Source organism: Bos indicus x Bos taurus, chromosome 10 (assembly GCF_003369695.1).
Source record: "Bos indicus x Bos taurus breed Angus x Brahman F1 hybrid chromosome 10, Bos_hybrid_MaternalHap_v2.0, whole genome shotgun sequence".
NCBI lineage: Eukaryota > Metazoa > Chordata > Mammalia > Artiodactyla > Bovidae > Bos > Bos indicus x Bos taurus.
In genome coordinates, this window is record NC_040085.1 from 34,007,580 (window position 1) to 34,034,141 (window position 26,562).

The 26,562-nt window shown below is 36.2% G+C and overlaps 1 protein-coding gene across 1 annotated transcript in view; it reads right to left on the minus strand.

The window, feature by feature from the left end:
• MDGA2 (MAM domain containing glycosylphosphatidylinositol anchor 2) overlaps positions 1-26,562 on the minus strand; it is a 914,699-nt gene that overhangs the window by 250,243 nt on the left and 637,894 nt on the right. The window contains exon 7 of the mRNA XM_027553676.1: positions 25,148-25,477. Coding sequence (XP_027409477.1) covers positions 25,148-25,477 — 330 coding nt within the window. The remainder of the gene's footprint in view (positions 1-25,147; positions 25,478-26,562) is intronic.

Below are 26,562 nucleotides of genomic sequence, written 5' to 3' on the forward strand. Positions count from 1 at the left end.
GAGAATTCCATGGACTAAGGAGACTGGTGCCAGGCTACAGTCCATGGGATTTCAAAGTGTCAGACACCAGTGAGTGGCTAACACTTTCACTTTGGTTGGCTTAACACTTGGCTCATTTCCTACTCATTGCCTTCCATCTTTCCCTGTAGGAATGATTTTTCCAAAATAATTCCCATCCAATGATTCCCAATTCTTCTAAGACCCAATTGAAATTTCCTATTCTCTTAAGTCTTTCCTAATTTCTGTATCTTTGTATCACGCTCCACATCTCTGAATAACAGTGTGTCGTATTATGACAAAATACCTACTCCCTTAGCTAAAACATTCTAAGGTCAGTATCAGATTTTATCTCTTTCCTCAGAAATTGCTCCCATACCGTGTGATGTGTTAATGTATTTTAGAGGTGCTTAATACATTTTTGATTGATTGATGGAGCACCAATCAAGGTTACTAAGCAACCACAGTAAGAAAATTATTGATGAATAATCACCTCTTGATTATTTGAGCTTAGTTATAAAGCATATGAATTTCAAGATCATTTTTTTTACACATGAACTCTTTCTATTTTTCACTGAAAAAACACAAACATAATAGGTTTTCATAAAGTTAGGTCTTACACTAGATTTTAATTTGGGCACAGTAAAGATGCAAGGAAGTAAAAGATTAGAAATATTTGGTAGTAGTGAGTGATTCGGAGAAGGCAATGGCACCCCATTCCAGTACTCTTGCCTGGAAAATCCCATGGACGGAGGAGCCTGGTAGGCTGCAGTCCATGGGGTTGCGAAGAGTCGGACACGACTGAGTGACTTCACTTTCACTTTTCACTTTCATGCATTGGAAAAGGAATTGGCAACCCACTCCAGTGTTCTCGCCTGGAGAATCCCAGGGACAGGGGAGCCTGGCGGGCTGCCGTCTATGGGGTCTCACGGAGTCGGACAGGACTGAAGAGACTTAGCAGCAGCAGTGAGTAATTTGCCTATTTTGTGGCTTTCCTCCATAATCAATAAAGAAAAGGCTAGTTGGCTTTACAACAGAATGTCAGTTTAGACCTGTATTTTAAGATTTGTATTACTTACAGCCTTTTTTGTAAATCACATATGAAATAGACATATTTTTAAACATGCCATCATACCATATGGCAAGCTTACTGTTTCTGTCCATGATATGAATAAGTATAAATACTTCTCTTATCATATGTTGTGAATAAAAACTGTCCTTTTTGCACTGACACTCACATTTTTTTTTTTACTAACTCACCCATAATAAAGCAGAAGATGCTAATAAAGCAAGATTGACAATGATTTCTAAATCTAGCTACAGAGCAGGATGAAAGCATGCATTAAAAACAAACATGAGATTAAAATACCATGATATGTGCTTTTGGAAATTCTAAAGGCAAATGGGCATGCATACACCCACATAAAACACACACAAGCATGCAAAATGCTTATTTTTTTTTTAAAGAGTTAAAGAAAGTCTTATTATAAGGGTATTGCTAGTGATTTGAAATCTGTGGGAGGAGGCAAGATTCTGAAGAGTAGCAACTGTGGAAGGTTTAGTATTAGAAGATGGAGGACATGCAGTATCACTCAATCAGGATAACGGGTTTGGCAGGCAGCAGCTGTGGCTGTTCCAACTCCCCTCTCCCAGCAGGTGCTGCTATGGCACAAGAATTGTCTCCGAGGGCTTCAGTGGAACACAGAGTATAAGATGAAATAGCAACACAGAAAATCATTCCCTGAGTAGCATTCATATTTTCTCTGCTAAACAAGATACAGGGCCAGTTGCAAATAAACACAGGTTCTATTTTTGCTGCCTCAGAAACAGATAAGTAAATGGGCCTTAAGCTGGGGAGGCTTATGTAGCATTTGCTTAGATTTAGTTTACAAGTATCTTGAATTGTTATGATCTTCGCATAATCTGGTTTTCTAACTTGAAATTATACTAAAACATTTTATAGAATCATTAATAGAAATCTATGTCAAGAAGACAATGTTTTGCTGATATTCTGGGGAAAAGATGTGAAAGCATATCTTTTTTTTTCTGGGTTTAACTTCTCTTTCCTGGCTTACTGTATGTTTCTCATATCTGAAATACAGAAGTGAATGATGGTCACTGACTGAATACGTAACGTATTGCAAGTGAAACATTTGTTTTCTTTGGAACACCAACAACAATAAAAATGAGACCAAGATCATTCTGCTTGCCGGTAACTCAAATTATGTTAACCTTTTAGCAAGTTAAGAATCTGAACTAGACTGAGAATGTTGGAAGATACGGACCACAAAAGAAGCACTTGCTTTTTTTCCGTAATAAGAAAGGAGACATTATAATAGTCAAAACAAGAAATGAAGTGCTAAGATTTTAATTATTTAGGTTGGTGCAAAAGGAATCATGGTTTTGCATTGTTGGACTTTGCCATTTGATTTTGGAATACGTTCTGAAATAAATGCAGTTATGTTACATATCATTTTAATGTGCATTTCTCGCTTTACATTTTTTACTTGTTGCTTATTTTATATTTATTTTAGACTAGGGAAATGATGTTCAGTTCAGTTCAATTGCTCAGTCGTGTCCGACTCTTTGTGACCCCATGAACCGCAGCATGCCAGGCCTCCCTGTCCATCACCAACTCCCGGGGTTCACTCAGACTCACGTCCATTGAGTCAGTGATGCCATCCAGCCATCTCATCCTCTGTCATCCCCTTCTCCTCCTGCCCCCAATGCCTTCCAGAATCAGGGTCTTTTCCAATGAGTCAACTCTTCGCATGAGGTGGCCAAAGTACTGGAGTTTCAGCTTTAGCATCATTCCTTCCAAAGAAATCCCAGGGCTGATCTCCTTCACAATGGACTGGTTGGATCTCCTTGCAGTCCAAGGGACTTTCAAGAGTCTTCTCCAACACCACACTTCAAAAGCATCAATTCTTTGGCGCTCAGCTTTCTTCACAGTCCAACTCTCACATCCATACATGACCACAGGAAAAATCATAGCCTTGACTAGACGGACCTTTGTTGGCAAAGTAATGTCTCTGCTTTTGAATATGCTATCTAGGTTGGTCATAACTTTCCTTCCAAGGAGTAAGTGTCTTTTAATTTCATGGCTGCACTCACCATCTGCAGTTATTTTGTAGCCCAGAAAAATAAAGTCTGACACTGTTTCCACTGTTTCCGCATTTATTGCCATGAAGTGATGGGACCAGATGCCATGATCTTAGTTTCTGAATGCTGAGTTTTAAGCCAACTTTTTCACTCTCCTCTTTCACCTTCATCAAGAGGGTTTTTAGTTCCTCTTCACTTTCTGCCATAAGGCTGGTATCATCTGCATATCTAAGGTTACTGATATTTCTCCTGGCAATCTTGATTCCAGCTTGTGTTTCTTCCAGTCCAGCGTTTCTCATGATGTACTCTGCATATAAGTTAAATAAGCAGGGTGACAATATACAGCCTTGATGTACTCCTTTTCCTATTTGGAACCAGTCTGTTGTGCCATGTCCAGTTCTAACTGTTGCTTCCTGACCTGCATACAGATTTCTCAAGAGGCAGGTCAGGTGGTCTGGTATTCCCATCTCTTTCAGAATTTTCCACAGTTTATTGTGATCCACACAGTCAAAGGCTTTGGCATAGTCAATAAAGCAGAAATCGATGTTTTTTTTGGAACTCTCTTGCTTTTTCCATAATCCAGCGGATGTTGGCAATTTGGTCTCTGGTTCCTCTGCCTTTTCTAAACCAGCTTGAACAACTGGAAGTTCATGATTCACATATTGCTGAAGCCTGGCTTGGAGAATTTTGAGCATTACTTTACTAGCATGTGAGATGAGTGCAATTGTGCAGTAGTTTAAGCATTCTTTGGCATTGCCTTTCTTTGGGATTGGAATGAAAACTGACCTTTTCCAGTCCTGTGGCCACTGCTGAGTTTTCCAAATTTGCATATTGAGTGCAGCACTTTCACAGCGTCATCTTTCAGGATTTGGAATAGCTCAACTGGAATTCCATCACCTCCACTAGCTTTGTTCATAGTAATGCTTTCTAAGGCCCACTTGACTTCACATTCCTGGATGTCTGGCTCTAGGTCAGTGATCACACCATCATGATCCTCTGGGTTATGAAGATCTTTTTTGTACAGTGAAGCAAATTCAAGTGATTTTTTTATTTGAGCTTGAAATGGGTCATAAAGCAGCAGAGACAACTCACAACATCAACAATGCATTTGCCCTAGGAACTGCTATTGAACATATAGTGAAAGGGTGGTTCAAAAAGTTTTGCAAAGGAGATGAGAGCCTTAAAGATGATCATCATGGTGGGTGGCCATCAGAAGTTGACAATGACCAGTTGAGAGGATCACTGAAGCTGATCCTCTTAAAACTATACAAGAAGCCGTCAAAGAACCCAACCTCGACCATTCTATGGTCATTTGGCATTTGAAACAAATTTTAAAGGTGAAAAAACTCGGTAAGGGTGTGCCTCTGAGCTGATCACAAATCAAAAAATTGTCATTTTGAAATGTCATCTTCTCTTCTTCCATGCAACAACAAACCATTTCTCAATTGGATTGTGACAGGTGACAACAAGTTGATTTTATATGACAACCAGTGATGACCAGCTATGTGGTTGGACTGAGAAGAAGCTCCAAAGCACTTCCCAAAGTCAAAGTTGCACCAAAAGAAAGCCACGGTCACTGTTTGGTGGTCTGCTGCCATCCACTACAGCTTTCTGAATCCTGGCAAACCATTACATCTGAGAAGTGTGCTCAGCAAATGCACCGAAAACGTCAATACCTGAAGCCAACATTGGTCAACGGAAAGGGCCCAATTCTTCTGCACAACAACACCCTACCACACATAGCACAACCAACACTTCTAAAGTTGAACGAATTTGGCTATGAAGTGTTGCCTCATTCACCATATTCACCTGATCTCTTACCAATTGACTACCACTACTTCAAACATCTAGACAACTTTTTGCAGGGAAAATGCTTCCACAACCAACAGGAAGCAGAAAACACTTTCCAAGAGTTCATCGAATCCTGAAGCACAGATTTTTACCCTACAGGAAAAAAAAACTTATTTCTCATTGATAAAAATGTGTTGATGGTAATGGTTTCTCTTTTGATTAATAAAGATGTGTTTGAGCCTAGTTATAATGATTTAAAATTCACCGTCTAAAACAGCAATTACTTTTTTAACAACCTAAATGCTAAGATATGACCAGGTCATTTGATGAAAAGATAATCAATCTATAACCATTTCTGGGAAATAAAGGGCTAATTCCTCAACTCTCTACTGTTAATTTTGACATCATATTTGATATATGTTATTTTTTTAATAATGCTGAATAAAGCTGGAAAATATAGTTATTTAGGGATAATAAATTGATTAGGAATTTAAACTTTAAAAGTTGAATATCACATTCTAAACATATACAAACTAAAAGTGTCAAGCAGGAGAGTCCTAGAGCTTAAAAGTTAGCTCAGATAGTCCCAAATTCATAGAATGTTGATATTCCATAGTACAGTTGTGCTCTTGCCTACTTACTCTAAAAATATTGTGCCTTGATTTACCCAAATGCATTTAAATATATGTATAAATGCATTACCGCTTAAATTAACATTTTGGAGTAACAAAGGCAGATCTGCATATATGCAAACACGCACTAAGCAGGACTTACTACCAATTCATTTTAATACACATTTGTCAGCCCCTCAAATAGGTACATATGCTTAAGCCTGGGCACGAGAGATAAATTAGACCTTTAACTACTTTCAGAACTTATAGTGTGCATGATGAAAGCTGATAAATAAGGAGAATTCTCAGTAACTGATCATTGTTCATAATCATTTTTAAGTCAGAAGGCCTTTTTAAATTGAGATGCACACTTCGGAACAGTTGTAAGTGTACAAGATCAGAAATTTGACCTGGACTCAGTGACTAACCACTTAGTAACTGTACAACCTTGGGTTGTCTTTGTTTTCTCATTAGCAAACAAGGCTGATGAAAAGAAGAATTTAATGAGAATTTAAAAATAAAATGGCATAGGTTACATTAGAGCATCCTGTGAGGTGAAAAATATTTCAAGTTGTATAATATACTTTTAAAGAGCAAGGCTCAGGTCTGGCAGCCTGGATTCAGCTCTACCACCTACTAGTTGAATAACCTTGGGAAAGTTACCTAACCAGTATCTTAGTTTAACTAAAGTGAGCATAGTATTACTTACTTCAATTTTATTTTTTTAGTATTAAACAGTATGCTGCTGCTGCTGAGTCACTTCAGTCGTGCCCAACTTTGTGCGACCCCATAGACGGCAGCCCACTAGGATGCCCCATCCTTGGGATTCTCCAGGCAAGAACACTGGAGTGGGTTGCCATTTCCTTCTCCAATACATGAAAGTAAAAAGTGAAAGTGAAGTCGCTCAGTCGTGTCCGACCGTCAGCGACCACATGGACCGCAGCCTTCCAGGCTCCTCCATCCATGGGATTTTCCAGGCAAGAGTACTGGAGTGGTGTGCCATTGCCTTCTACCTAAAATCTTGACCATAAGGTCTATCATATAATAAATCCTCAAAATTCTCATCTTTGTCTTTTATTAGGGTAATATCAACAACTATGAGGGATTCACTGGTGGCTTAGCAGTAAAGAATCTGCCTGCAAATAAAAGAGATGTGTGAGGAGATGCAGGTTCAATCCCTTGGTGAGGAAGGTCTCCTGGAGAAGGAAATGGCAACCCACTCCAGTATTCTTGCCTGGAAAATCCCATGGACATAGGTGCCTCGTGGGCTACAGTCCATGGGGTCACAAAGAGTCAGACATAACTTAGCAACTAAATCACCACAAACATTAATGACTATGACTGTATTCTATTGTTTTATATATATGTGTATATTAGGGCCAAGATTTTGTTTTATTCATACTTCTGATGTCTCAAATACTGAATATATATATATATATATATATATATATATGAAACTCCAATACTTTGGCCACCTGATGCAAAGACCTGACTCATTGGAAAAGACCCTGATGCTGGGAAAGACTGAAGGCAGGAGGAGAAGGGGATGACAGAGGATGAGACGGTTGGATGGCATTACCGACTGGATGGTCATGAGTTTGAGCAGGCTCTGGGAGTTGGTGATGGACAGGGAAGTCTGGCGTGCTGCGGTCCATGTGGTTTCAAAGAGTCAGAAATGATTGAGCAACTGAACTGACTGACTGGTAATATATGTGTGTGTGTGTATATATATGTATATAAAATTATATACTATATTTATATAAATTAAATATTTATTTACATTATATAAATGATTTGTTTATATTTTAATATTTTATATTTATTTATTCTATGTTTATATAGATTTATTTATGTTATATATTTTATATAAATATATTACATATACTTATATATTATTTTATATATATTATAATTATACATTATATTATATATATATATATTATCATTGCCATTTTCAGCTTTCTTGGCAATATGTGGTTAATTTCAGATGATGACATTATTTGAAGAAGATAACATTTTGGAAAGGATAGGAATGAACCTTTTCAATCTACATAGTCAGAGACATTCCCCAAAGCCATCCAAAGAAAGCAGGTTGCAGATTTCTGCCATTAGATACAATAATTTGATCTGTGTGTTTGGATAGTATTATAAAATGGCACATAATGCAGATATTCTAGGTCTCAGTCTATTTTCATGAAGTAATAAGGTCTGGACATTCCTAAATATATATATCCCTCCCTTATGAGGATGACAAAATGTCAGCACTGTCCATTTTCACAAAGGTCAGAGTGTTGCCATGAAAACCAGGGACAAATAAGTAAAAATGAACTGTCTGATCATGTTAATTATGTGATCGCTTCTTTGGATGAGGAATTCTAAATTAAAAAGAGGATAAGCTATACACTATATATCAAATGTACTTAATGAAAGCATAGAAAAAAAAATGCTTTAAAGAAATTCACAATTTATTTTATTTTCAAGAGCAACTGTTGGTCACAGAGGTAAACTCCTCAATGACAAATGGCTAGAAAAATCAATTTACTTCTATAATAAAAAGGCCATTTGTCTCCTTGTAGAATCCATGTGACATTGTTTGGCCTTTTATAAATGATCAGTCTGAATAATGTCTGTGGTTTACAAATTCCCTAACTACATCACTGATTATGTACCAATGAATATGCCTTATCCTGTGGAAATAGACACTCTCACCATTTTAACAAACATTTTAACCTAAATAAAGCTGGCTCTTTCATGCTTTGTCAAGAGCATAGTGAAAACCAGTGAACACAATGTTTCATCAACAGATCTGGACAGTTGTTTAGAACAAATGAGGTTTAATTAACAGATACATTAGTAGACAACTGGTCAATTAAAACATAGATCTTTCTTATAACACATGGTGACTTTATTAAGAAAATTTCTACACATGCACGATTACATTTTATGATTCAACCTGCCACTCTGTAGAAGTATTGAATGCTACAACAAAAATATGGGCCTAATTTTGGAGCCACATAAAAACTCATATAACGTCATTGATAGGAAGGATATATAACTCATTCTAAGTAACAAATGTGTGAATAGAGTTTAGTACCATTTTATTAATGTAGTTTTACATTGCATTTTATTCCTAAGCAAGGATATTTCCATTTAAATGTCAACTAAATATATTCTGTTTACAAGTATTATTTAGACAGTCTCGGTAAAAGTGGACCGCTTATGTTTCATTTATAGTGCACTGTTAGTCACACTAAATGCATCTTAGAATGCAGACATTTGAACTGCTTGTCATTTTATTATTTCTACTTTGCATATTTTAATTACCAATATATTTCATATTGTGCATGGAACCTCTTTTTAAAATGCAATCATATGCTTCTCAGTTCACATCTTTCTAATCTCATCATTATTACTGATAGAATATCCCTAAAATTTGGGAAACTATGATTTATTTACCTGATTTATTTATGTACTTGAAAGAAACCTGGTATCCTCAGTTCTTCCATTCCCCTGGAGATTATCGTCTTGTTCTCTTTTCTAAAACTCTTTATTTCTGAGTGTAGGCTGTCTCTTAGGTTAACTTTCACTCAACTGGACTGCTCAGGTTCTAATTCTTTAGTCAAAGAGGTAAGAAGGCAGACAGGACATGATTTGGGTTTTCTGAGACGGAGTCACTTATCAAAAATAAATTTCTCATAGTTTATCTCTTGAGCCTGAAATTATATTGCCTGTGCTCATTCTATTGAGAAGCTGTGTGTCTTTGTAAAGAGCCTAGGTTTTGCAGTTAGAATTGACCTGTGTTCAACATTTTGAAATGCTTCAGCATATGCTAATACTTCGCTATTTAACTGGGTGTGTACACTAAGTTACATGCTTACAGTTCAAACATTATTCCGTTTTTGTTATGCTGCTATAAAAGTTAAAAAAATATTTCATTGACAATGTTATCTACACTGGCACGCTGGAAGTTTTAATGTATAGTCTCAGGTTACTTTAACACATAATTTACGCCACTCAGGAGCACACACCCCTAGATGTGGTTAGGCAGGATTTTAAAGATACAGACCCTGGGTCCTCTCTTCTCAGGAAGCTAGGACAAGACAAGTAGCATCATGTTCAGTTGCGTTAGAGGATTTTTAACCTAGCATAATGCTGAAAGTGGTCTTTTTTGGTGAAAAGAATAGTGTTCAATCTATACACCTAGGTCAGAACAGGGTAAGGCTTTGTCTCATTTTAGCGACAGGGATATGAGATAGGTAAACAGAACCTGACATCCTAACACCCTTAGAAGTGATGTTCTCAGAGTAGGGGAGAGTGTTGTGCTCTGTCAGCAATCCAACACATAACCCGACTAGACTGTTACACGAATTCCTCTTAGAATATTTTAATACCTGTCTACAGTAATCCTTTCATGCAAGGCCCTTGTTAAATGGTATAACTGAATATAAGAATCACCTGAGATACTAAAGGGAAATACTCATTTAATGTAAGCTGCTGCAACCTTATACTGAATTTGGAATCTGAGATCATAAACTTGAATTAGGATGTGATCATAGGAAGTGAACAAGTACCTCTAAACTTTGGGATCCCATTTTCCACTCTATAAAATGAAAGGTACCAGGAGATCTATAAATGTCCTCAGTATTTAAAAACAATTCCAATAACTGAGACATTTAGAAATATTTTAAAATTGTTTTACAAAATAGGTATCTAGCAACCTGACCAAATTATCTTTTGCTTTTATTTAAAAATAGATATCCAGAGTTCATAAATATCCTTAAATTGTGCCACCAAAATCCTAATTGTAATGCTTTACTAATTGTATTTAATCTCTTGTCTAACCTCACTGATATCTCACAATGAAGGATGAAAACTTAAGACTATGAAAACTAATGAGGCCCTTTTCACATTAAAATGCAAGCTGATTTAGAGGGCAAAGTCCTTTGCACTAATGGTAGTTCTAACTTCTATTTTGGAGTTATTGAAAGAAATAGCTTAGATTGAAGACATTCCAAACTGTAAAACGAATAGACAATACAAACAAATTATATCACTATAACAATTTTCTATCTAATGCCAGAGATCTAGGATTCTAGATTTATTGCTATTACATAAAGTAAAATAGTGATCAAACTGTTAGTCTATGGATCTAGTTTCTATGGACACTTCTATTTATTTCTCTGTTCTTCAATTGATAATGGTAGCTTGATAGTGTCATTTAAAAATAACATAAAAATCCCAAGTGTTATCATAATTATATCAGTAGTGAATCTCCCCACATCTCTATCTTCTCCACTAGTCAAGAGATGCAGAGTCCTGGTATTGTAGCTTTAATAATATACCCTGATTTACATCCATTCACTACTATAAATTTGATGATGACACTTATTTTTTATCAGTTAATAAATATAATTTTCACAATTCTTTCTTTAACTTGCATAAAGTATTGGTAGTTATAACTTTAAGTGCAAATTATGAAACTAACTAATGGTGTTCAGCCCTATAGATTAGAGGAATGTCTATACAGACATTTAAATTTTAAATAGTTTCCATGTCCCCATTGCTTGAATTTATAAATGGATGAAGTGTGTAGGAAACATAAATTGGGCATCCATTTCTATTTCTCATTGACTTGTTCTTATCTCACTGTAATCTTGGAATTTTAAAAAGTGTTTAATTCTGCCAAGTGAAGGAAGTCCTCAACACATGACACAGAAATTAGACAACAGTTAATTAACCACTGTTAAACTATACAAGGGGGGCTTTCCTTCTGGATCAGCGGTCAAAGAATCTGCCTGCAAAGAAGGAAACACAGCAGACACTAGTTGGATCTCAGGTTCAGGAAGATTCCCTGGAAGAGGCAATGACAATGCACTCCAGTATTCTTGCCTGGAAAATTCCATGGACAGAGGAGCCTGGTGGCCTATGGTCCATGGGCTCGCAAAGAGTTGGACACAACTGAAGTGAAAGAGCATGTACATAAGATACAACCTTTGTTCTTAAATTTGAGGAAAAAAACTGTTGGATGTTTTAAGATGATAATTAGAAGAAAGCTGTAAATCTGATGTTATTTTCATCATTTGTTAGATTCAATTTTTTCAGAAAACCCTACATAAAAACATGATTAATGTTTAATCAACTACTATAGAAAACAGAATTAATTTAATGCAGCCAATCTTTGCATTTATGCTCTCCTCAAAGTAAGCAGTATCAATATTGATAAAATTTATGCTTCTCAAAACAACTTTCAACTTCCTGGCAAGGCCAACTAAAAATGTTTCAAATATTCCTTCTCACTTCTTTAAATGATCTCACTGAAAACAGAATTAGTGTAATTGTTACTATCTATAAATCTCTCTTTCTCTCATTCTCTCCCTTATTTTCTGTCTCCTTTTCTCCCACCTTCCCTCCTTCAATCCCCAATCCTTTCGCTTGAAGAAAATTAGAGCTTCCTTCTATTATCAAAATCTATGCATCAATATTAAAGTACTTGAAACAAATATAATCTTTCACATGCCTCTTCATGCTGATGAAAAGGTACTGAAGGCTCTAAAGCTGTTGTTCATGAAGGATGCCACTGGATATTCCTGTCTTTCACACAAACTAAGGGGTTTGTTTTCCCTTGATTCCACTATTCTTTTTTTTTTTCTGCATGGTTTCTGCTTTTTCCACCATATTCTTGGACATTATTTTTGTTTGTTTTGCTTCATATTCTCTTATTGGGTAAGATGATCTACTTCTAAATAATGAAATTGCTTGTGAAGTCCATGTTCTACTTCTGAACTTTCTCTCAACCATCAAACCCTACTTTCTAATTGGTCACCAGAAACTTGAGGATGTCTTATCAACCCTTTGGGTACAACTGCTCCCAAACAGATTTATCCTTTCAGACTTTTCCTTAAAAATTCAGACCTAACATCCTTCCCTCAGAATGTGGGATTACCATATGCTGAAATGAAGTTGAACTCTTTGGAACCATAAAAAGAATAACATACTTTGGAAAGAATGGAAGAACTCATCTAAGCAAATGGCTTTCAACTATGGGTGCTTACTACCATGTGCACACATGTATGTTTTGTGAATTTGAGTCAGAATTCTCTGTCCAAATATAATCTAAGAAGTTCTACATAAAAAAGAGAGATAGGCTTTGTTATATTTGAAATTGGAAGGTAAATAAAAAGGGTAAAACTCTCAACTGGTTACTACACTTCCTCCTGCAGTTTAGCAGCCCCCAAGGATAGTTTTTAGAAATCTCTAGTTGTCATTGGAACTCCATTTAGAAATCAGTTATCCAGCTGATCCCTTTATTCTACAGATGGAAGTTTTGGGGTCTAGCCAGACCCAAGGTCACAATGCTATTAAGTAGTAAATTTGGGCCTGGACCCAAGTCCCAGGCTCTATACACACTAAGCTGCCTAATGTCAGTCAGACACTTCTCAAATTGACTTGAGTGCATTGGTCACTGACTTAACTGCCCTGTAACGAGGCTGTGTGTCCCTCAGCACCTCATTTGATTTCTATCAAACTCTTCAGCTGAATAAACTTCCACCCCCAACCACCCACAAATACCACACACATGCTCTGATAGGTAGACTCTTTTTTTTTTAAATCATATTCCATTTTCCATTCTATTTCTTCAAAGTATCCTAAAGCTGTGGTGAAAAAGAACTGAAGATGTAAACAGGCTACCTCACTTCTCAGATACAGTTTGTGAGTGAGTCTCATGTTGTTTCTACCAGCTAAGCTTTTTGGCAACCCACTCCAGTAACCCTGACTGGAATACTACATGGACAGAAGAGCCTGGTGGGCTACAGTCTATGATATCACAAAGAGTTGAACATGACTGAGTGACTAAGTATACACACACACACACACACACACACACACACACAAGCTTTCTGTATTTTCTCTCACATGACACATCCATTAAAGAAATGTGTATTTCCAACGCCTTAATTTATTTCCTAACAAAACTTTTCTGCCTCCTCTTTCACATTATTGCTAAAAATGACTCACTGAACACCTTACCATGATGCAAAGGTAGTCTACACTATTGGAGAAACAGAGGGAAGGTTTTCTTTCCCCAGTTGATTGAGTGTGAAGCTTCTGAAATGTTTCTTGAATGCTCTTCTAATTGTTCACCATCCTTCCTCTAATTATCTCATTTTGGAACACTGCAAATTCATCCGATGAATAAGCCCTCCAAACACCAATCCAATCATGCTGCTACAATGATAAAATTCTGTGGTCATTCTTGACTGGGTGAAGGAGATCTAATTACATTCATTTCCTTCAAAGATCTAGTGCCATATTATCACCATTCTTAATCCAGCTCAGACGCCATCTGCTTTATGTAACTCTTGTGGAATAGACTGAATAGTTTCATCCTGTATTCTTCTATATCACTCTAATAATTTATAGAGCAAATTCAAAACTATCTGTTAATAAAAATGTTCGAGTTTTTGGGGATATAAAACCCATGAATAAGATCCTACACATCTTTATTTCTTCCTGTATCCCTTTCCCTACAGTGGTTGTTTAATAAATACTTTGGGGGATTGAAAATGCACTACATTTAATGAATTAATCCCTGAATTGTGGATGACAGGTCTATTTAATTTCCCTTTGCCATATTAGAACACTTGGCATTATTCCTACTTGAATTGTCAGTTAACCTTTGTCTCTCAAAGTTAAATCTTCCTCCACTAAGAATAGATTTTCTAAGGCTGAGGGCTTGTGAAACAAAGGTCAGATATACCAAAAGGAAGGAAAAAATACCAATGACTTAAGTTGTAAATACTGTGTTCATTTCTTGTCGTGGGTTTCCTATTTTTTATAAAAAAAAAAATCAGAAGTTTCAGGAAGCTTCCATAAAGTGCTGTCAATTGATTTAACACATCTTTACACCTTTATTTTGTGCAATTTTAGCAATTTCTCTCCTAGGTCATTCAGCATATTTTAATGTGGCATTTGCTAAGCCTTCTGGAGGTATCTTACTCTAAAAATATTCAATCATGGATTTTTTTCTTTGACTGTTTGAATGGCTGATATCAATAGGGAACTGGACTTTAGCTCCAAAGAGTCAATGCTACCTGAAGCTAAATGATAGTATCAATAATAATATAAAAATAATATCTCATGTGGATAACTGACATTTTCTCAAACTTAATTTAGTGTCAGTACACCATTTTTGAACTTCCCTGTGGCTCAGCTGGTAGAGAGTCTGCCTACAATAGGGAGACCTGGATTCAATCCCTGGGTTGGAGACTGGGGTTGGAGAAGGCAATGGCAACCCACTCGAGTGTTCTCGCCTGGAAAATCCCATGGACGGAGGAGCCTGGTAGGCTACAGTCCATGGGGTCACAAAGAGTCGGAAACAACTGAGTGACTTCATTTCACACCATTTTTAGAAAACTGCTGTTTTTTTCTTTTATTATTTTAAACATATAATCTGAATAAAAAGTGTACTGCTCATTTAAACACAGATTCCAGACAATTACCCTAACTACTCCCAGCATTTCCAGACTGTTGTGTTCACATGTCTCCTATGTAGAAAATCTTCACCAGCCGCAGAACAATGAAAGACTAATAACATGAGCAGAATAAATAATTCTAAGTTATTAAATGAATTTTATATAAAACACATTTAATTTCCAGAGTAAAACCTATTTCCTGATCAGCAACATTAAGCATAAAATTTTCTTCTTGGTAAAATTTTATATACCTAAATATGAGTTTTATAACCATGCCTGCCATGTAGGCTGACATTAATACCACCATTTACCGTAAAAGCACAAATGAATGGAATTAGGTATCTCTATGAGTATGCCACAGACAAATATTTCCTAAGGAATGTTCTGTGTACATGGTCAATAAAAATAGTATTTCACAGTTCATTTTTTCCTCTGGTAAGTTCATTAAGCACTATAGGAATTTGAGTGTCTAAGAAGCACGGTAAAGATAATTGTTAGCCATGCTTACTTCCAGTCTCAATGCTGGTGAAGAGGCATTTTCAATTATGAAAAGAAAGTGGAAAAAGCTGTAGAAGAGATAATTCGAAGTTTTTAGGGGGACAGTTTCCCTACTGACACCTTGATCAAAATACTCACGTTCTTTTTGGCCCTTATCAAGGACAGATATAATATCCCTTACAATCAACATAAGAGTGAACTGAAAGATAGGAATTTTCAACACCTAAAGAGTAAATACAATCTGTATGAAACTTTGCCTAAAGCCAATGTGAAAAGCAGCCAATCATCCATTCAGATGTCTCCATAAGCAGGAGAAGCTATAAAGTTCAGAGTATGTCTCACTGTTTTAAAGTTCGTTTGTTTGTTTTTTATTCTTTCCACAGCCATTCAAAATTAAATATATAGAAATTGATTGGAAAAAAAAAAAGGTGAAGGAGTTCACAAACAGAATGGAGACAGCAGCAGAAAATCTTGCATGCTAGTAATGAGATGAGCAATTGCAAAGTAATCTCAGGAACCCTTGAAAACTGGGCAGCCTAGCAGAGAATGATTAATTTAACAAGAAGCCAGTAAAATATAGTTGACCTTGACCATATGGATTCAAACTACATGGATTATCAATAGACAAGCACTATAGCACTGCATGATCTTGGGTTGGTTGAAACTGAGGATGTGGAACCTCAGATATGAAGGAACCTAGAATATGGAGGGCCCTACTACAACATTATACTCTGATTTTCCACAGCTCAGAAGTCAGCATCCTTAGCCTCCATGTTGTTCAAGGGTCAACTGCATACATGGACATGAGAAATAAGGAATAACCAAGATTTTGGACTCAATCATTAGAAAATATATTACTGTTTGTATACACAAATAAATTATATGTAGATTTAACTTAATTTCATAGTAAGTTCACAGAGTTTGTTATGATTTTCTTTCTTAATTAACAGGGTTTCAGAAGTCTAGGTTTGAGGTTAGCACACTATGGCCTATGGGCAAAATGTGGTCCACTACTTGTTTTTCTAAATAAAGAGTTTCATTAGAAAAAAGCAGTACCCAAAGAAATAGAAGAAAACAACAGAATGGGAAAGACTAGAGATCTCTTCAAGAAAATCAGAGATACCAAAGGAAAATTTCATGTAAAGATGGGCTCAATAAAGGACAGAAATGGTATGGACCTAACAGAAGCAGAAGATATTAAGAAGAGATGGCAAGAATACACAGAAGAACTGTACAAAAAAGATCTTCACGACCCAAATAATCATGATGGTGTGATCACTGACCTAGAGCCAGACATCCTGGAATGTGAAGTCAAGTGGGCCTTAGGAAGCATCACTATGAACAAAGCTAGTGGAGGTGATGGAATTCCAGTTGAGCTATTCCAAATCCTGGAAGATGACGCTGTGAAAGTGCTGCACTCAATATGCAAATTTGGAAAACTCAGCAGTGGCCACAGGACTGGAAAAGGTCAGTTTTCATTCCAATCCCAAAGAAAGGTAATGCCAAAGAATGCTCAAACTACCGCACAATTGCACTCATCTCACACGCTGGTAAAGTAATGCTCAAAATTCTCCAAGCCAGGCTTCAGCAATATGTGAACCATGAACTTCCTGATGTTCAAGCTGGTTTTAGAAAAGGCAGAGGAACCAGAGATTAAATTGCCAACGTATGCTGGATCATCAAAAAAGCAAGAGAGTTCCAGAAAAAACATCTATTTCTGCTTTATTGACTATGCCAAAGCCTTTGACTGTGTGGATCACAATAAACTGTGGGAAATTCTGAAAGAGATGGGAATACCAGACCACCTGACCTGCCTCTTGAGAAATCTGTATGCAGGTCAGGAAGCAACAGTTAGAACTGGACATGGCACAACAGACTGGTTCCAAATAGGAAAAGGAGTACGTCAAGGCTGTATATTGTCACCCTGTTTATTTAACTTATATGCAGAGTACATCATGAGAAACACTGGACTGGAAGAAACACAAGCTGGAATCAAGATTGCTGGGAGAAATATCAATAACCTCAGATATGCAGATGACACCACCCTTATGGCAGAAGGTGAAGAGGAACTCAAAAGCCTCTTGATGAAGGTGAAAGTGGAGAAGGAAAAAGTTGGCTTAAAGCTCAACATTCCGAAAACGAAGATCATGGCATCCAGTCCTGTCACTTCATGGGAAATAGATGGGGAAACAGTGGAAACAGTGTCAGACTATTTTTTTGGCCTCCAAAATCACTGCAGACGGTGACTGCAGCCATGAAATTAAAAGATACTTACTCCTGGGAAGGAAAGTTATGTCCAACCTAGATAGCATATTTAAAAGCAGAGACATTACTTTGCCAACAAAGGTTCATCTAGTCAAGGCTATGGTTTTTCCTGTGGTCATGTATGGATGTGAGAGTTGGACTGTGAAGAAAGCTGAGCGCTGAAGAATTGATGCTTTTGAACTGTGGTGTTGGAGAAGACTCTTGAAAGTCCCTTGGACTGCAAGGAGATCCAACCAGTCCATTGTGAAGGAGATCAGCCCTGGGATTTCTTTGGAAGGAATGATGCTAAAGCTGAAACTCCAGTACTTTGGCCACCTCATGCGAAGAGTTGACTCATTGGAAAAGACTCTGATGCTGGGAGGGATTGGGGGCAGGAGGAGAAGGGGACGACAGAGGATGAGATGGCTGGATGGCATCACTGACTCGATGGACGTGAGTTTGAGTGAACTCCGGGAGTTGGTGTTGGACAGGGAGGCCTGGCGTGCTGCGATTCATGGGGTCGCAAAGAGTCAGACATGACTGAACGACTGATCTGATCTGATCTGAATCATTTTATTGCTGTGGCAGCTTTCCTACTGTATTAGCAAAGTAGAATAGTTGCAACATAAACCATGTAGCCTGAAAATCTGAAAATATTTACTATTAGACTCTACAGAAAAAAATTGCTAACTTCTGTTCTCCATCAGTTATCTCCATTTGGAGGTCATGTGTTGAAACTCACAGTTTTGGAGTCAAGGAAGAAAATGATTTCTGTGTCCAGTAATTTAGGAACCAATTACATAACTTTTTGGCTACATGGAAGCTTCCTCTGGTCAAATCATTGTCAGCTCTTGCATGTGTTAGTCTTACTTATGACTTCCTCTTGTATAAAGCCATCTATCATTATTGTCATTCTCTAAAACTTTAGTTCTAATAAGCACAATTTCATCAGTCTCTACACCTCTATAACTTGAAAATGGCAAAGAAGCAAACCCAATAAGATAATCATTTGACTTTTGCTCTCATGCTCATTAACTATTCTTATTAGTTGTGTACCATAGTCCTATATTATCAAGAACTTTCATTTCACAGATGGGAATACTTGCACAGACACTTAACTATCATAATTATAGTATCTAGTCAGGTAATTGGGAGCAAAGAGACAATTTCAAACTAACTTTCTCAATTTGTCACCTTCTCTGTGCACCTATATTTATATTGCTAGGTACAGTTTAATCCTCTAAATCTTGCTCCATTTTCTGCTTTATAAAATGCTCTTCTACCTTAACAGGGAAGAAAAAAAATCATCAAATTTGTATCAAGTCTTCTGTTAATTTGCCCACCAGGTGTCTCACCACGGAATTCCACAGATCACCAGGCTCACTGTTTGTATTTTCTAGGCATAATGCAGGCTTCAAAGTTTAGTATAAACCTACAAGTTTTCAGGTCATGCAAAGGAACACATGCAAGTTCAGGAGTACCAAAGGACTTGATGCAGAACAATACTACAGGAGGCAATGGAATGTTATTCAGCAAGCCCTCTGAAAATTGACAATCTATAACATTTATACTTACATGAATGTATAACATCTATTTCTGCTTTATTGACTATGCCAAAGCCTTTGACTGTGTGGATCACAATAAACTGTGGAAAATTCTGAAAGATATGGGAAAACCAGACCACCTGACCTGCCTCTTGAGAAACCTATATGCAGGTTAGGAAGCAACAGTTAGAACTGGACATGGAACAACAGACTGGTTCCAAATAGGAAAAGGAGTACGTCAAGGCTGTGTATTGTCACCCTGGTTTTTTAACTTATACGCAGAGTACATCGTGAGAAATGCTGGGCTGGTGGAAGCACAAGCTAGCATCAAGTTTTCCGGGAGACATATCAATAATCTCAGATATGCAGATGACACCACCCTTACGGCAGAAAGTGAAGAGGAATTAAAGAGCCTCTTGATGAAACTGAAAGAGGAGAGTGAAAAAGTTGGCTTAAAGCTCAACATTCAGAAAACGAAGATCAAGGTATCTGGTCCCATCACTTCATGGGAAATAGATGGGGAAACAGTGGAAACAGTGTCAGACTTTAATTTTTGGGCTCCATAATTACTGCAGATGGTGACTGCAGCCATGAAATTAAAAGATACTTACTCCTTGGAAGAAAAGTTATGACCAACCTAGATAACATATTCAAAAGTAGAGACAATACTTTGCCAACAAAGGTCCATCTAGTCAAGGCTATGGTTTTTCAGTGGTCATGTATGGATGTGAGAGTTGGACTGTGAAGAAAGCTGAGCACCGAAGAATTGATGCTTTTGAACTGTGGTGTTGGAGAAGACTCTTGAGAGTCCCTTGGACTGCAAGGAGGTCCAACCAGTCCATCCTAAGGGAGGTCAGTCCTGGGTGTTCATTGGGAGGACTGATGCTGAGGCTGAAACTCCAGTACTTTGGCCATCTCATGCGAAGAGTTGACTCATTAGAAAAGACCCTGATGCTGGGAGGGATTGGGGGCAGGAGGAGAAGGGGACAAGAGAGGATGAGATGGCTGGATGGCATCACCAACTCGATGGACATGAGTTTGAGTGAACTCCAGGAGTTGGTGATGAACAGAGAGGCCTGGTGTGCTGTGATTCATGGGGTCACAAAGAGTCGGACATGGCTGGGTGACTGAACTAAACTGAACTGAAATGTATAACAGATAAGTGATAATATTTTGAGGATTATTTTGACTGTTGCCAAAATTTTAGGCTAAAATTTATGTGCATTTTCCAGCAAGTATGTGAAGGATTTTCATTTTATAAGATTTAATTGCAACAATCAATATTTCAGTATATTCATTTTTTAAGTTAAGAACTTCCCAGCGATTATTAAATGTTTTTTAAAACTTATTTGTAGTCTAGACACATAAAATATTCTTCATTAATGATAACAATAAAATAAAACAAACCAATAAAACTTGCTTATATTAATATCAGCTGATATTAATTCTACATAAAAAGCAATAATCACATAGTATTTCTGGGACTTCCTTCATCCTTTATATTCTGCCAAATGTATTCTCACTTCACCACCACTGTCACAGTGTTACTTCCATCAAGATTTAACTCAAATATTGTTTTTCTGTGGAATTTTCCTGGGCCAACATTTTGTCAATGTTGACAAAAACATTCACAATTCCTACAGAAGTCTAATCAAACTTTAAGTACAATATCTATTCCACTATATCTTGTGCCTACTAGTTTTTAAATCATCTGACAGCTAAGTAATTTTACAACTTAGACTGTAAGCTCCCAATGGGCAAGGCCCATTATCTGTCACCATGAGACATAGAGCCAGACACACAGAACAGTAATATAGTAAAAGAATCTGCAAGGAACATGAATTCTAAATTGACAGAACAACAAACATTCATAATAAAACAGTCTGCATGTTTGTAGCATCAGGAGGAAAAAATATTTCTAATAAGGAATTAAAGTAAAAAGAAGATTAATCTATTATCACATATATAATAATTTTCATTATTCAATAAGATGCAGGAGGCAAACTCCAAAACACATGGAGCCTCTCTCTTTTAAGTTTTTTTTAGTCAAATCATTGTCTTTTATAAATAGTAATAATTCTGTAAACTAGGATTTACCTTCCTGAAATATTTTATATTTCAATATTAAAGTCTTCAAACGCAGATCTGGAAATGCAGTTCTGTCATTTAAAGAAACAGTTTTCAATCTATTAGGCAGAACTATCTTAATGGTACCTCATTCTCATCTTAATGAATTTCATATATGCATCTTAAAACAGTAACAACTAAGATTCAATATAAGATTCTGTATGGAAAACAAGGGTTCGGATTTTTTTTAATTTAAAGTTTCATCCTAAATTTGCTTACATTTAACATATACACAGTTTAACAAATAAGAAACAATAATCATAAATTCCTTAAACTAGTATAATTAACAAAATCCAAAATGCAAAACAGCCTCACATTATGTACTTATGTCTAAACAGTAGTTTCCTTTTCTTTGACTTCACTCACCCAATTTGTGGAAATTTCCTCTGAATTCTATGTGGTTCATAGAATTAATATAGTTCAGGATTTTCCTGCATACTAACAGTTCAATTAAGTTCAGTCACTCAGTCGTGTCCGACTCTATGCGACCCCGTGGACTGAAGCACTCCCAGGCTTCCTTGTCCATCACTAACTCCTGGAGCTTGTTCAAACTCATGTCCATCAAGTCAGTGACGCCATTCATCATAGCATCCTGCATCCTATAGCTTGTTCAAACTCTATTTCCCAGTAATCTCTCTATATTTCATATCAAAGTACTCTTTAAGTATTTTCACTACTTTGTAGGGATAAATACAATTTTTATTGATACCAACTGAATCACACAATCTCCGGTCTACTGATCTTTATGCTGCAGTCTGGTGGTATTCTACTGTACTGTGAGCAAAATGAAACATCAAATCCAGTTTCAGCATGAAAACAGAATATGAAATCTCCTTCAGTGACTTATCCTTTAAATACCATCTTCTGTGAATCTCTATCAAAATACAATTCCCTGCACAGATTGCCCTACAAGCATGTCAACTGTGCAGCCATGTTTAGAAAGGCCTCCTCACTTGGTTTAATGCTTTGATATTGCCATCAAGAAATTCTTATCAAGTTCTGAACAAGGGACATGCCTTAACAATTTTTCACTGAACACCACAAATTATGGAGCCAGTCCTGTCCCTGACAGTTGTAGCACATTAAATCATAGTATAAATTGGTCTTTTGAATGACTTTTCTTAAAGTCAGTAAAGAATTATATGATCAGGAATTACAACACCAAATGTCTATCTTGGGAAGGTAATAATAGGAGGAGGAAAGCAAACCTAAAGGGAAAGCTACATGCACAAATTAGTTTATTGTTTTGATTTAATCATTATTTACTATCTTCTAAGTGCCATGTAATGTTCCAAAGGCTGAGATCACAACAATGAACAATACGGACAAGTTCCCAGACTTCATGGACTTTCCACTCAAGTGAGGGGACAGACAACCAGGTCTGTCTGTGACGGGTAGGGCAGAAAAGGGAAATGTTTTGGAAAAGGATTTAACATATCTCCTTTAGAGATATCCTATGATATCCCTTATATGTGGAATCTAAAAAGAAATGATACAAATGAACTTACTTACAAAACAGAAAGAGACAGACTTAGAAAACGAACTTATGGTTGCCGGGTTGGGGTTGGAGGGAAGGAGCAGTTAGGGATTTGCAGAAGGTCATTTGGGGAAGGTACACACTGCTATATTAAAAATGGATAACCAGCAAGGAACTATTATATAGCACATAGAACACTACTCAGTGTTACGTTCCAACCTGGATGGGAGGGGACTTTGGGGGAGAATTGATACATATATATGTATGGCTGAGACCCTTCACTGTTCACCTGAAATTACCACAACATTGCTAATTGGCTATACTTCAATACAAAATAAAATGTTTAAAACAAACAAACAAAAATATGTCTACTTTATTTTGGGTATTATCACCTTTGGTGACCAGACAAAATGATAATGGTTTTAAAAAACCTTATTACAACCACATTGTTATTACTAAGAGGTAATTTTGAGTGTTTTCTACTTCTCTGATCATCTTTTAGCATTTTCCTGGAAAAATTTTTGGAAATTTCATGAATTAATGCTGGTCATTTACAATACATAGTTTCAAACAGGCAATATTATTAGGTTATATAAAAATGAGTGTTAGGACTCACTTGGTGAATAATTATATAATGATCTTGTCTCCTCTCCATTTTCTCCTCCCTCCTCTCTCTAAATTTAATTGTATATAGATTGTGCTCTGTTTGGACAGGAACACTGATTCTTTGCATATGAGTTTGTGTCATCAGTTCCAAAAAAGAAACAAGCAAAAACCAGGCAAACAAACAAAGCAATGGTCATGATTGAATGTAGATCACTTGAAAATTGTCTCTCATAAATAAGGGCAAATTCCACGGATCTCACAAAATTGTCTTACTCTTATAGGAATTATCATATATCGGGTGTCCCCTAGCATGTTGATGTAGGCATTCAATGGCTATTTGCTGATTGAATAAATACGTAAATGAATGATGACTGAGTATATCAACAGATTTCCTTATATATCCTAAAACTAGTCCATCTCCTAGGGATAGCACAAATTTTGAATAAAATAGTTATTGTTGTGGTTTTTGTTTGTTTGTTACCTAGGAAAGAACATCTTTTCAAACACAAGTACCATCCATCACCCTAGAATGGAATATTCCTTAGAAATGATCTAGAATGGTGAAAAGCAAGCACATTTGGTCACCCAGAAGTATGGACTATATCCCTTAAGAAGTAAAATAAATTCAGCGTGTATTGCAATTTGGAATCATGAGAAGACACAAAATCACAAGTCCATCTGTTAACACACAACAATCAAAATACTGCCTGACTGGAAAGAAGACGTTGACTATTTTAATTCCTTCAAAACAGAGTATGTTTGCAATCTACATTTGTGCTCTTTGTTTTCAACACATATTACTCACCCTCGGATTATATGAAAATTCTAAATTAAAACTCAGTCTAGTAACAAGCTGTCAAAACAAATAAAGCTACACTGGAGTTCTCCAAACGCATACTCATTGCGGTTCATAAAATCGCAGGGCTTCAAAACATCCTAAGAATTAAGCTAATATGTTCTCCATACCAGAGCCCTGCAATTTTCCTCACCTAAGGGTGTTCATTTGATTGAGAGAAAATTGATAACATATTTTTGGTCTTAAATTAATAGAAGAAATTTTACTCCAATATATTTTTATATTTAGTCAACCTCATTGTCAAGAGATCCTAACATAAAGGTCTACAAAGAGTCACATCTGATTATAATTTTAACACGTTTATCTTTTTTTATCTTGGTGGAAAATATATTTCTTATATAACTTATATTTTAATACTCAAATTAACTCTTGGTATTTTATTCTTAGGAATAAATAGTTTCTGTTTGTTTCAATTTTCTGAAAATTGTCCCAATTCTTTCAACATTTGGTATTTAACTTTATCATTTAATATAATTACAGGCTTTACAGAGAGTTCCTAGTTAATAATTTAAGACCTGGTACCATCTAATCCAGAAGTCTGTATCTATTATAGGCCACATTATTACTTTTATGTGCATTATTTCTGTAAAACCTTATGTAAATCTAAACAAAACTTCATGTAAATCTAAATCTAATCAAATATCAAAGTCTCTTAACATGATATTTGTTGGGCATTCAGAATGTTAGGATTTTGGTTTCAGGAAACTTCTTGAAAATAAGAATGTTCTTAGCTTGACTGAACACTATTTTGTATATTCAACATTAAAAAAAAAAAAGGTTCTCAATGTGAACATCTTTTAAATCATAAATATGCTTCTTACCTGTGCTGCTGGATATATTAACATCAATACTGATATCAGATATTCCGCCTCCCTTCAGAGATGCTACACATGTGTATGTCCCAAAATCCGTGAATTTTAAATCAATGATGTCCAAGTTGGTCGTTCCCGGGGAGACATCCGGATCAGTCTGCGTAATAACCATCCGCTCAGAACTTCTTAACGGACGACCATTTTTAAACCAACTAAATGTTAACTCCTCAGAAGGAACAGCTTCTACTTGGCAAGATATTTTCACCTCACGCCCAATCTGGATGTTGTCATCTTTGTGATAAGGATCTGGTGTGATCCAAAATCGTCCTTTTTTTAATGCTAAAACATAAAAATTCCATAAGTAATTAGTGTTACTTTCATAATGTTAGGGATTAATTCACTATATATAGGTAGTCATCTCTGGTCTAAAATAAAGTAAAACAAAATAAAATAAAATGTATAAATGTTTCTTCAATTTCCAAGTAGTGTGCATATTAATAAAACTATTTTAGGTAATTTAGAAACAACTGAAGTAACTAAATTACTTACAGACTCTAAAATGGATTTTTATAAATTGGACAATATTTTCCAGGAATATAAAAATGCTTTAAATATATATATATGATACTTAAACATTGTTGCCTTTGAATTTTGAACAAATGATGAAATATGTTTATATAAAGTCATTTAGGTATTAGAATTAAAAATAATTATCTGGATCATTAAGCCCAATTTCTTACCTATGTCATACCTGTTAAGGCACCATTTCTCAAATAACTCAAATACTGTGAAAATTTCATATTAAAGAAAATTTTGAAGTTCTATTTACATGCTGACCAAAACTAGTTTGGTAAGAATTCACTTACTCCATATCACTTCACATTCATGAAGCACTTTCATATACTATTGAAATAAACTGAATTGAAGAAAAATGTTTTTTCAAAAAAATTGCTATGATAGCTCTATTCCACCATACATAGATGTCTTCAGTAGAAACCATTTACTGGCTATCTCATGCAGATGGCCAAAAGAACCTCTTGGCAGATGGCTTGGAAAACATGCTGTGTTTGTATCCTAACCGCAGTGCCTTCTGGATCTAAGGTCATTGCTGTTCTCACAGCCTGTGTCAGTAATCACGACTACCTGAAACTGCCAGAAGAGCATCTATTGTTTTTTTAAGGGCTTCAGTTCTGAACTTTGAATGATCCTATGGTATTCAGTTTGTAATACAGCTTTGTTGTTGTTTTTTTTTTAAATTGCAGTAATACTCTTATGTACACATTTTTCTCTTCTCCAATACCCTATCCATGCTCCTCTCCAACATCATCATGCCTACACGATGAAATGGAGCATATGCACTGAAACATAATTATCGGAATAAAATAGTGTTCATTCTCTTTTACCATTAAGCCTAAATATATGGT